The sequence below is a fragment of the Triticum aestivum genome, chromosome 5A (assembly GCF_018294505.1).
Source record: "Triticum aestivum cultivar Chinese Spring chromosome 5A, IWGSC CS RefSeq v2.1, whole genome shotgun sequence".
NCBI classification, from domain to species: domain Eukaryota; kingdom Viridiplantae; phylum Streptophyta; class Magnoliopsida; order Poales; family Poaceae; genus Triticum; species Triticum aestivum.
In genome coordinates, this window is record NC_057806.1 from 246,496,628 (window position 1) to 246,509,723 (window position 13,096).

Consider the following 13,096-nt stretch of genomic DNA (forward strand, 5'->3'; position numbering starts at 1 on the left):
CTGTAAAGTTGTATCTGATCTTAAAGGTTGGATATCATTGCCTAATCCAAACACTGTATTTCAAGCTACAAAAGCAAGTTTGTGATAGTTGGAAGAGGAGCACGAGGTCGCTCCATTCCACTCAAAGCCACCTAGGGAGGTTAAGAAACTACCAACCACCTCAACAAAAGGGATAGGTAACCACTAACATGTGCAGCCAGCAACCATAACTTGACCCACACACCAACCCAATCCTTTTTTACTAATCATGACTTCATTATCAATTCATCACATATACAAAGGGATATAACTAGGGCCCACCTACTCTACTGGGCAGATAAGATCTTGAGAGGGCACAGGATCAAATAATAATGGGCATTATTTGTCAGCCTGGGTAGTATGTTTGATGGTGTGCATGACCCAATTGTTTACATTTGATTTTTGTAGGACACTGGCAGAGAATAATCCACTTAATGTTATGCTCCAAAATCATTTTACATCCTCTGTCTATCTAGAAAAAAGTGCAAAAGTATGAACTAGCATAAACGCTTATGTTTACACGTTTCATTGTAGCCATGAAATCACTGATGTTTGTGCAAAATGTGGAGGGACAAATATTAGAAAGCTCCTACCGCCTGATGTTCGACCTTTCAATTACCTGACAGACTGGAAACATGTGACCTCATGTGCCTCATTCTTTCTTTTCTTAGTATGTAATGATACCAAGATAACAATAGATTCTAAAGTGGATGGATGTCAGCTGTTGAGATGCGGGTTTAGGAAAGTATTGATTCATTGGTAATCACACCCTGGATCGTTTCAAGTACACCATGACTGCCGCGCCACTGAGAGCAACTGCACCAGCCATGAGCCCAATTTTAACAGAAGACCCACCATTCCTGCTGCGAGGTGCTAGATCCTGTAATGGTTTTACCACCTCTGTGTTTGGATTAAACTCGTCCACGATATGCAACTTGAGAACCTGACAGTTGAATTTTCACTTTCATGAGAAATCAAACAGCTAATAGTTGAGGAGTCATGCAACTCACAATATCGCAATATCGCAACATCCAAGCATACAGAATACCTTCAAACCAGATGATTTGGCATGGAGCACGGCGCCAGCAAGATCAGTATCCGTTGTCAGCAGTACCCGGTCGCCCTCATCATCTTCGTACTACATTCCAAATCACGATTAGAGTTAAGCTCGGCAGTCCAGGCAAATATTTTACTATCATGTGGGAGTTGATGAATGATGACAGAAGACTCTTGCAATCCATATGTAGTATGGCCAATGAGGAACAGCCAATGGTGTAAGGTATATGCATATAAGAATCGCTTTCATCTTTATGTATATAAAGGCGGTGTTTTCAGCACCGGCAGAGGGAAAGCTTGGCCTTTACTAGACTCAGACACCTAATCTGTCTTCTGCATGCCTACTGAAACATTTGAATGCTTTCATGCCAAATTGCTTAATCTTACCAAGATTTGAATGATGTCCTTTTCATCAATAATACTCAATCTTTGCCTTACAGAGGACACAAGCTCGTTTAAGCTCTCTGAGCCTGTAGCAACAACATACAAGTTTAATTTTTGGAAGATAACATACAAATAAAGATCCAAGTTATATCTGGAGCATGCAACAAGGTTCAACATATTTGTGCAACCTATCAAGTGAGCACTTACCGCAAGTGAATCTATGCACACGTCCCTTCCGGTCTTGAAGCTTAAAGGGAAATGAATTACCAATGATAGGGGGATATATACTACTCCGCCCATCCCCGGCTTCTGACGCCATAAGTAAGGATGCTTCGCTGAGCAATGTATCAGAGCACTGTATTAGGGAAAACCCAAAAGTATATATACAAGTATCCACAAATGAACATGGACGAACCTACGGCTATCAAGTTCGTCATCTGGAGGTTCTAAAGCAAGCGCAGAGTCCCAGAACCTCTGCATTACTGAGTTTGCCATGTCATTAGCAGTCCCATTGCCCCCTTCAACCTAAAAAAGTACATTGACGAAATTAGGATAGGAAGCTTTGGCAGAGCTTAAGAGAAGGGCTGGAAGGAGTAAGGGATCACCAATTGAATGGCTGCATGGGTAAGTTGCAGGACATCCAGGCAAGCAGCAATTTGCCCCTCTGTTAAAAAAATATATGTACCAGATGAAGCATCAGGAACTCAAGAGCTATTCACTTCACAGGCTGAGATAAGAATTGGGTCATACCTCTGTCAAGAACAGGAATGTGCAAGAATTTGCCATCATGCATTATATGTAGTGCATCAAGAATTGTCGTGTCTAACATAGCACAATCAGGGTTTGCAGTCATCACCTTTATAAAATTCACAACTAATACAGTGAGTTATAAGTAATTATACAAAATGGGATGCCATTTGAAGAAAGACAACTGTCACAGGCGCAGAAACCTTTTCTACTAAGGTCAATTCTGGGGAAAGATTCTGTGACACAACACGCATAAGAACATCTTTTGAGCTGCATTTGAGAATCAATATCTATCAATAACTGGAAAGAAAAATAAATAAATAAAAACAATAGTATGATGCTACTATAGAATGCTTACGTAAAGATCCCCTGCACTGTGTTCCCTGTAGTGACAATCACTGAATTAACTCGAAACTCACGCATTTTCTGTGTCGCCACATACACAGGATCTGAAGGGGAAACAATTGCTACCCTGAAAGTTGACATCACACTCTCACTATCCGAACATCTTACTTGCAGTTGAAAGGAAATTGTCAAAGCAGATAAATAACATACTTTGTGTCCTCCGTGACAATGGTTGACAGAGAAGGTTTGAACATCCGCTCTCTTAGAGTTTCTATAAAAGCATAAGGAGCTGTATGCAAAAACAGTTAAAACCATAAATTGATTGGTAAGACAGAACTACACCAAAAAAATATAGTTCTCAAGGACAAACAAGTGTGACGACCCAATCGGAGGGGATCGAGATCACACGTCAGGGAGTAGGTGAGGAAAAGGAAGATAACTTGCAGAGGAAGAAGGTGAGAGAACAGGAGTAGGTGGTGAGATTCAGAATACCAGCGTCAACTCCCATGCCCTGTTTCAGGTCACACCAGACTTAAATAACACACGCTCCCACGGTTGGGCCTTGCCCACACACTGAACCCAAACGCATACATGGCCCCAGGCCACTTGAAGTCCACCTGAATCACCCAGGGGATGCAGGTGTGACAACAAGTAGCAACATGCTCAAGAAATACAGACACATATAACAGTTCAATACAACATGATACACTTGATAAGTTGGTATGGTATGAATGTTCATTTTATTTTGCTTCAGAAAGGTAAACATATCATGCTTATTACTCACAACTAGACCATTCATTTTACGTATCAGGGTACTACTTCAGGGGTCAAAGAGAGTGGATTCAATGATAATATTTGCATTGCAAGACCTGTAAAGTTGCCTCCCAGTTGACGCTCAACCCCCTCTACTGCAGCTGCTATCGCACTCCCTTGTTCAGCTGCCTTTTCCAATCTTGCTATAGCATCATAAAGGCATTTTGCAATGTCTAGCATAGCCATAACCTCACCATTTTCCACAACTGGGAGGTGTCTAAATTTACCTAAAAGATGAAAGAACAGATGGAAAAGATAATATTAGTGAAGAAAGGAAGTGTCAATCTAAACAAGGTCTCTCTGCAAGAACAAGAAAACAACAAGCCCCCACATATGTATGTTAGTATTCTACTAGGGTCATGATGACAGCAACTCAGCAACATGCCAAAGAAAAACAAAGCCATGTTTTTATTACACATGCAGATAAGGGCAACTTGAAGTTGGAATGAAAGTGGCTCATCAATGATCACGTGATATGAAATCAAACATCATATCTTTAATACTTCTAAAGATCTGAGTTAGTGGTGAGTTCACCCACCCATTCACCCTCCTCCTACATATGGGGCCCATAAGCTTAAAATAAAAGTGAACATTCCCTTCCCGAGTTCGCCCTGCAACAATCACCGACGATTTTTCTCGGCCTCACCTCCCTACCCTGCGGCCAATATTCACCGCGGCCGCAGCGCTGCCCCCTTCCACACCGTAGGATCGATGCCGCTGATCCCATCAACCTCATCTTCCCCCATGTCCTCCACCGCCGACCTACCAGTAGAGGCGGCGAGTACAGCCAGCGCCGCCGCCTGGCGTGGCGCCTCTGAGGCGTCACTGATGGGAGCTGCGAATCCACCCCTTCTTGGGTCCACGTAGAGCTGCCACCGCAACCTGGCTGTTGGCGACGTGCCCGCACTGACAGCGCTGCCCGAGGTATCCTTCCTGTCGATCTTCTTGCCGGCAGCCGCTGGTCTGTGACAATTGACCGCGACTTCAGCTCCAGCATCACCCTGGGGCCTGAGTCCATTGGCGCGAAAGGCTGCGGCTGAGACGGTGACAACATGACTGCATCGATGAGCTGCAGGCGGTACGATTGGCTATCCCGATGCTTGGGGACTTGGGGTTTCCCTTGGCAGGGCCATGGGGAGATCAGATGTGAGGTCGCCGGGGGGAGACAAGGAGGGAGGAGCTCACTGGCAGCTGATAGGTGTGTTCTTGGCCTCGACCCATATATAGGAGGGCTCAGGCGATGGAGATAAGTGGGCATCATGCAAGGTGTTGATGGTTACTCCTTGCTATGGTTTTGTAAAAGAGAGATATAGAGAGGATGAAACCATCGTGCTGCATGCTGCTTGTTATTGCACAACTAGCTGTTGGTGCTACAGGGTGCAGGCTATTGCTTAAGAGAGGAAGTGAGAGATTCTTCTAGAGAGAAATATTGTTGCTTTGAGGTGCTTCTGCTGCTTGTTTAGTGCTGCCATATGTTGCTGTTGTGTGCTAGACGTTAAGAGGAGAGACAATGAGACTGGCTGATTTACGTTTTGACTGACTGAATTAGTTTCATTGACTTTTGCACATGTCAGGTGAATTGTACTTCATTTCCCCCTTCTATATTTCTTTTCACTGCAGTTAACTCTTTTGATTTGTTCATTCTATATATGCCCGTTGTAAAGAAGTTGGACAGAGTTGTTGCTGAAGAAAATCAAAGAAGTGGGGATTAACACCATCTATCTGAAGCAGATTAGGTGGGTATTGTTTTGTGTGTTCCGAACAGTGCTCGGTTCGCATGCGATGGATGATACAGTTCAGTTTGTTTTAGTTCTACAGTCCACTATGATGAGCTCAGCTGCACTTGCGTATTCAGGATAGATTTGGCGGATGTATAGTTGTAAAAATAGCTTCGGCGCCTTGCAGTACCATGGAGTTTTTTTTTCATGGTGATTGATCCATGATTCCTATGTTTCCAGAGGGAGCACTAACAGGGGGGTGAGAAGTCAGGTCGAAATGTTAGAAGAAATCTTGCGAGGTGAAGCAACCCCTGTGTGAGAGCATAAGAGAGGACTGTGTGGTAGAGAAAAGACCACCTTATTTGGCCCATCAATCAAATACTTTTTTATCCTTGTGCGGAAAATAAAGATGTTAATCAGATTGTTTACAAAACACCGCTAATTATCTCATGCTACCCATCCTCAATCTCTTTTAACTACAGGACATCATTTTGGTAGTCTGCAACTCGGCTTATGTTGATTTCAAGTCCACTCAAATCTATAAGGGTTTTTTTAAAGAATGTCGTTAATGGGGGCATACCATTTTAAATGGGGTACAATAAAATACGGACCGATCTCAAATGTTGATTCTTGTAACCTATTGAAAGTTCTACAATTATAAACTTCGGAATAGAAAAGATAGGACAGATATAAAATGATGTTCTTATATGCAACAAGCAAGCATATCGTAGTGTTTTGGCTTTCCTTGCAAAGTAGAACAACGCCATGTAAAGTCGCATAATACATATGACAAGAAAACAAAAAATCAGTTGTTTCTTGTGTAACTTTAGAAGATCTGATTGGATATTTTGAATAACCAAACGAGATAAATTGCTTTTGGCTCTACTTTGATGTGGTTCCATAGCGTAGCACGGGCATCTTACTAGTTTCATCTAAAGGTTGTAATAGTTCTGAAAATATATCATGGGTTATCTAATAAAACTAATTTGGTGTTTTCGACATTGATAAATTTTTCTAAAGACTTGGTCAGAGTTGAAGAAGTTTGGCTTAGTACTTCAATTAGTTTGGAACGGGGGAAAAGTCAATTAATAGTTAAGCATGCACATGCAGAGAGGCTCACTAGCTAATAATAGCATCAGCAATTTACATTGCACATAAGTGGATTTTCTTCAATGTTCCATTAAGTACTCTCTACTTATCAGTTGTTGCAATTAAGTAACTCTTGCATCAAAGTTTCAGTGAAACCATTTATTCACGTGGCAGTTCTCACAGTTAGGTGTTCTCAATTACTTCAACCGAGTCGCTTGAATTGATTATAATTGAGTATGATACTCAGGAAAGAGTCATGATGGTGATTTTTTTTATATTTTCTTTGCGGGAAATGATGGTGAAAAACTGAAAATCACTCAAAGTGATATATCAAAAAACATAGTGCAACTGTTCGGTGAAAATTGAGTTTAGTTCACTTACTTCGCTGTCAAAAAAATCCTTCAATTTTTAGCCAAGGGGCAGAATAACGGGAATGACAGTATTAACTAAATATACCTTGAACCATCTTTTGCAATGCCTCAATTGCAAGTGAGTCAGCAGTGACATAAGTAGGATTCCGTGTCATGATCTTGGACATGGCGGTTTGCTCCACCCGCAGCCCCTCTGCAATCACTCGTGTGGATATATCCTACAGCAAATTTGAATCCCAAGGAAAAAAATTGACTTCAGCATGAAAGCAGTAAAAGTAGACCATGGGCCACTTGTAATACTACTACTTATTAAGTATTCACAACTTACTATGGTGTGCTTAATTTTACAAAAAAGTACAGTACAAAGCACAACTAGCCAACAAAAATAAACACAGAAAATCTTTGTCTTGCCTTTACCTAATTCGTTTCTTTTAGCAAGAAACCACTGCTAAACAAGTGCAGGCACATCAGTCCATTTTACAGCATAATGAGAGAGGGATAAGAAAGGGCAAAAAATACCTACAGCAGTAAACCAAACTTCCAACGAGCGACTAGCAATTGTCAAAAAATGACTTGATCAAAAGCCCTAAACGAAGAAAAAAGAACTTTGGGCTGTCTAGTAGTTGGAAGGTGGCATATTTTCTTCAGCATAATTCACCTTTTCCCCCATCGAATCAACATCTAAGCACAGAACATAGCAATATTTGTACATATTCAATGGTCACAAAAACTGGCTCACACTAGGGGAAACCAACCAAGCAAACTTCGGGTAGCAAACCTCCAGAGAACTTTCGTTTTAACAGAAAAGGCCACTTGCTAAGGTCCAAACCAAAGAATCCAATCCATACATCACTTTTTCTCAAAAGAGAAGTAGGAAGAGATACTACCCTAGATTCCTCGTAGCTTCAAATCATCATATCTTTCCACAGCTACTATGGAAGCACACAGCATATTCCACTGAAAAGTAATGAAAGTAGTTCGCCTTATCGGTGACTATGCCAGATAGGAGGCCTTGGGCATCGGTGAGCAGCACCGCGTCGACCCGCCTCGCCGCCATCCGCCGGGACGCGTCGTAGACCGTCGTGCCCTCAGGTATCGTCAGCGCCTTGGACAGCCTTAGCTTCTTCACCGTCCTCTCCCCCCTTACCAGAGCCCAACCTCAGTCAGAGAATTCAATCTTTCGCGGTCCCAATACGAAAAGGGGTGAAAGCATCGAGGCTCTTACGGAAGATGTTTGGGAGAAGCAAGCTTCGGAGAGGTCTTCCCATTTCCGTTGGCGTTGGCGGCGGAGGAGGGGTCATCAGACCTGCGGGACGAGGCAGACGGCAGCCGGCTGCGCGTGCGCCTGGCTGGTGGCGCCGCAGCAGCCGTGGAGCTCATGTATGCGATTCTGGCGAGAGCTCGGCACAGTTAGGGTGGCGGCGGCGGCGGCGGCGGCCGGCGAGATTGAATGGTGTTTCTACTCCCCTCCTCCTCGCCTTCGATAGCGTGTGGGTATTTCTGCTTCAGTCCTTCTGGTATTAAATTATTTGGTGAACCGGTGATGACATTATTTTTTGAAGTGGACTTTCGACTTAATTAAGTCGAGGAGGGTTTCATTTTGGAATTTTGCTAGTAGGCCTTTGGCCCAAAGCCCAATTAAAATTTTGAAATTTTCTTGGCCCATTCATACATACATGTGAATGGAGTGAATGAGGCTAAAGTTTAGTCCCATCCCGGAAATTGAGAAAGAGTTGCACCTCTTTATAAGGTGAGCTCTTCTACCACTTGTATGAGCATGAGAAGAGGAGACCTACACGCGCGCTCCTCCTCCTCGCTCGCCTTGCCACGACGCGCCGCGGGTTGCGCGTTGAGCCGAGCCGAGGACAGAGCTATGCACGTTGTCTATATTTTTGCTGCATGGGAAAATTAATGAGTCATTAATTAATAATTAACGGACGGACGAGTTAATTACTGAACCGTTTCCGATTCTTTTGGATCGTGACGACTCGGACGTGGGGTTTACTCCCACGATCTACCCGGCCCGCACTATATAGTCAGGCAGACGTCTACCCTAGCCGCCGCCGCTTCGTATGGTTTCTCACCACCGTTCCAGATCATTGCACCGTCAAGCAAGTCTTCTCCATCCCTCCTTCCGGCATGCACCGCGAGAAGGGACAGCAGACCTCCGGAACCGCGCCTCTCGTGATCCTGTACGGGAGAGGGGCGATCAGGTTTTTGGAGAGCGCACTCGCGCGACTGCTGGCAGCGACGACTTCGCGAACGACGACTTCTTCCCCGACCTCGGCAACCTCGTCCTCGACGACATGGGCGACAACGTCAACGCCGGCGGTGCAGCACCCGCTGCACCGTATGTGATTCTATCCTTCCTGTTCGAGATCGTGGTAGAATTCATGCTTCTAGTATGTGCCCTAGATGTGATATGTTCATCTGTTATGCTAGTTCGCATGATTAATTTAATCTTTGCTGCTGTGGTCATGATTTATCTTTTGTTTATTCGGATTAAATCTCGTAGTAATTTGCTCATATTTCCAACAATCCAAAAACCTGATTATAGGCAATTTACTCCGAGTGGTTTTGCTGCGCATCTGAAGCCGCCTGCCTTTAAGGGGGCGCAATATAAGAGGTGGCGCACGAGAGCAGTCTACTGGTTTCAGACCATGGGCTGCTATGATGCCACCAAGGGCAAGCCTGAGGGCGATCTTAATCCAGCACAGCTGGAAGCTTTTGAGAAGATCGATACCCTCTTTAAAGGCGCTCTTCTGAGTGTTCTTGATGACTCCATTGTGGATTCGTATATGTCGTTTGACAACGGCAAGGACATGTGGGCTGCGCTCGAGGCCAAGTTTGGTGCCTCGGACGCCGGCAGCGAGTTGTACGTCATGGAGCAATTCTATGACTACAAGATGACTGATGAGCGCCCTGTTGTACAGCAGGCTCATGAGATACAGTCGCTCGCAAAAGAACTTGAGTACTTCAAGTGTGTGTTGCCGGACAAATTTGTTGCCGGAGGCATCATTGCCAAGCTTCCACCTTCGTGGAACAATTTTGCTACTTCCCTGAAACACAAGAGACAGGAGTTTTCCGTTGCGGATCTCATTGGTACTCTTGATGTTGAAGAGAAGGCGAGAGCAAAGGACACACGTGCTCGAGTTGCTGAGGGAGGTTCTAGTGCCCACATGGTACAGAAGAAGAACTCCCAGCCCAACAAGTTCAAAAACAATAAGAACAAAACTCAGGGCAAAGGCAAGTTTGATACAAAGAACAAGCCATCACATTCTACCAACTTCAAGAAGAATTCTCATAAGAAGGGGAAGGGACTTTGCCATGTCTGCGGTGATCCTAATCACTGGGCTCCGAAGTGTCCTAACCGCTTTGAGGAGCGCGAACATGAGAAGAGCGGCAAGTCCGCTAATGTTGTCATCGGTGATACTGATATGAAGGAATCAGGGTACGGTATTTTTCCTACCATCCTTTCAGTATTTCAATCCCCTGATTGGTTAATTGACACCGGTGCCAATGTACATGTTTGTGCTGACGCCTCCATGTTTTCTTCTTACCAGGCAACAGGGACTTCACCCGTGCTGATGGGGAACGGGTCACATGCCATCGTTCGAGGTGTTGGTACGGTCGATCTGAAGTTTACTTCGGGGAAGACTGTGCGTCTGAAGAACGTTCATCATGTGCCGTCCATCAATAAAAATCTCGTTAGCGGTTCCCGTTTATGTCGAGATGGTTTTAAGTTGGTTTTCGAATCCAATAAAGTTGTAATTTCTAAGTGTGGACAATTTGTTGGAAAAGGCTATGAGTGCGGAGGCTTGTTCCGCCTATCTTTGTCAGATATTTGCACTAAAGTTATTAATAATGTTTGCCACAATAATGAGTCTGATATTTGGCATTCACGACTCTGTCATATTAACTTTGGTTGCATGACGCGGTTAGCCAATATGAATTTAATTCCGAAAATCTCTACTGTCAAAGGCTCCAAGTGCCAAGTATGTGTGCAAGCTAAGCAACCTCGCAAGTCCCATAAGACTGCAGAGGCAAGAGACTTGGCGCCACTAGAGCTTATACATTCTGATCTTTGTGAGATGAATGGCGTGTTGACAAAAGGTGGAAAGAGATACTTCATGACGTTGATTGATGACTCCACTAGATATTGTTATGTGTATCTTCTGAAATCAAAAGATGAGGCTTTGACTTTCTTTAAAAACTATAAAGCTGAGGCAGAGAACCAACTTGATCGAAAAATTAAACGGCTTAGGTCCGATCGTGGTGGAGAGTATTTTTCCAATGAATTTGATCTGTTTTGTGCGGAACATGGTATAATCCATGAGAGGACGCCTCCCTACTCACCCCAGTCAAATGGGGTAGCCGAAAGAAAGAACCGAACTCTAACTGATATGGTTAACACCATGTTAGACACTTCGGGTCTATCCAAGGAATGGTGGGGGGAGGCGCTAATGACTGCGTGTCATGTCCTAAACCGAGTTCCCACAAAGCATAAGACCATGACTCCATTTGAGGAATGGGAAAGGAAAAGGTTGAAACTCTCTTACCTACGTACTTGGGGTTGTTTGGCGAAAGTCAATATACCAATTCCCAAGAAGCGCAAGCTTGGACCAAAAACCGTGGATTGTGTTCTTCTGGGCTATGCTTTTCATAGCATCGGCTATAGATTTTTGATAATAAAATCTGAGGTATCCGACATGCATGTTGGTACGATTATGGAATCAAATGATGCAACTTTCTTTGAGGACATATTTCCTATGAAGGATATGTCGAGTTCATCAAATCAGGAGATACCTACTCCATCTAGTGAGGAATTCACTGTAATTCCTGAACCCACCATTGCGATGGAACACGTTGAGAATCCTGTTGAGGGTAACAATGGAACTCCTATGAGGAGTAAGAGACAGAGGACTGCAAAGTCTTTTGGTGATGATTTCATTGTGTACCTCGTGGATGACACACCCAGGACTATTTCAGAAGCCTATGCATCTCCTGATGCTGACTACTGGAAGGAAGCTGTACGTAGCGAGATGGATTCCATCTTAGCTAACGGTACCTGGGAGATCACTGACCGTCCTTATGGGTGCAAACCTGTAGGATGTAAGTGGGTGTTCAAGAAGAAGCTTAGACCTGATGGTACGATTGAAAAGTACAAGGCACGGCTTGTGGCCAAGGGTTATACCCAGAAAGAAGGTGAAGACTTCTTTGATACTTACTCACCCGTGGCTAGACTGACCACAATTCGGGTGCTACTATCACTGGCTGCCTCACATGGTCTTCTCGTTCATCAAATGGACGTTAAGACGGCTTTCCTCAATGGAGAGTTGAAGGAGGAAATTTACATGGATCAGCCAGATGGTTTTGTAGTACCTGGTCAGGAAGGAAAGGTGTGCAAGTTATTAAAGTCTTTATATGGCCTTAAACAAGCTCCTAAGGAGTGGCATGAGAAGTTCGAAAGAACATTAACTGCTGTCGGCTTTGTAGTAAACGATGGTGACAAGTGCGTGTACTATCGCTATGGTGGGGGCGAAGGAGTTATTCTTTGTCTGTATGTCGACGACATATTGATCTTTGGAACCAAACTTGATTTAATCAAGGAGGTTAAGGATTTCTTATCTCGCTGTTTTGAGATGAAGGATCTAGGAGTAGCTGATGTTATCTTAAACATCAAGCTGTTGAGAGATGAGAATGGTGGGATCACACTGCTTCAGTCTCATTATGTGGAAAAGGTCTTGAGTCGTTTTGGGTATAGCGACTGCACGCCTTCTCCAACTCCATATGATGCTAGTGTGTTGCTTCGAAAGAATCGACGGATTGCTAGAGATCAACTGAGGTATTCTCAGATTATTGGCTCGCTTATGTATTTGGCGAGTGCCACGAGGCCTGACATCTCTTTTGCTGTGAGCAAGCTGAGTCGGTTTGTGTCAAAACCGGGAGATGATCATTGGCATGCGCTTGAGAGAGTTATGCGCTATTTGAAAGGCACCGCGAGCTATGGGATTCACTACACCGGGTATCCAAGGGTACTGGAGGGTTATAGTGACTCAAACTGGATATCTGATGCTGATGAGATTAAGGCCACAAGTGGTTATGTTTTTACACTTGGTGGTGGCGCTGTTTCCTGGAAGTCTTGCAAGCAGACCATCTTAACGAGGTCAACTATGGAAGCAGAACTCACAGCATTAGACACTGCCACTGTTGAAGCAGAGTGGCTTCGTGAACTCTTGATGGACTTACCTATGGTTGAAAAACCAATACCCCCTATCCTGATGAACTGTGATAATCAAACTGTGATCGTCAAGATAAACAGTTCTAAGGACAATATGAAGTCCTCAAGGCATGTGAAGAGGAGACTAAAATCTGTCAGAAAATTGAGGAACTCCGGAGTTATTACGTTGGATTATATCCAAACGTCGAAAAACTTGGCAGATCCCTTCACAAAGGGTCTATCACGTAATGTGATAGATAATGCATCGATGGAGATGGGTTTGAGACCCACCGCATGAGTTGTCCATAGTGGTAACCCACTCTATGTGATCGGAG

At 44.1% G+C, this 13,096-nt stretch overlaps 1 protein-coding gene across 2 annotated transcripts; it reads right to left on the minus strand.

Moving 5' to 3' along the window:
• Positions 1–431: 431 nt before the first annotated feature.
• Positions 432–8,070, minus strand: LOC123102897 (CBS domain-containing protein CBSCBSPB3). 2 transcript variants are annotated; one of them, XM_044524355.1, is made up of 14 exons: positions 7,767–8,070; positions 7,524–7,683; positions 6,627–6,759; positions 3,420–3,590; positions 2,761–2,839; positions 2,564–2,677; positions 2,409–2,475; positions 2,209–2,314; positions 2,064–2,122; positions 1,874–1,983; positions 1,666–1,793; positions 1,462–1,544; positions 1,067–1,156; positions 432–961 (listed from the first exon to the last, which is right to left on the minus strand). In XM_044524355.1, the coding sequence occupies exons 1-14, from the start codon at positions 7,919–7,921 to the stop codon at positions 782–784; spliced, it is 1,635 nt and encodes a 544-aa protein (XP_044380290.1). In that variant the 5' UTR covers positions 7,922–8,070; the 3' UTR covers positions 432–781. The 2 variants fall into 2 exon arrangements, with proteins under 2 accessions (XP_044380290.1, XP_044380291.1); XM_044524356.1 differs by lacking the exon at positions 7,767–8,070 and having other exon boundaries at positions 7,429–7,678.
• Positions 8,071–13,096: the final 5,026 nt, after the last annotated feature.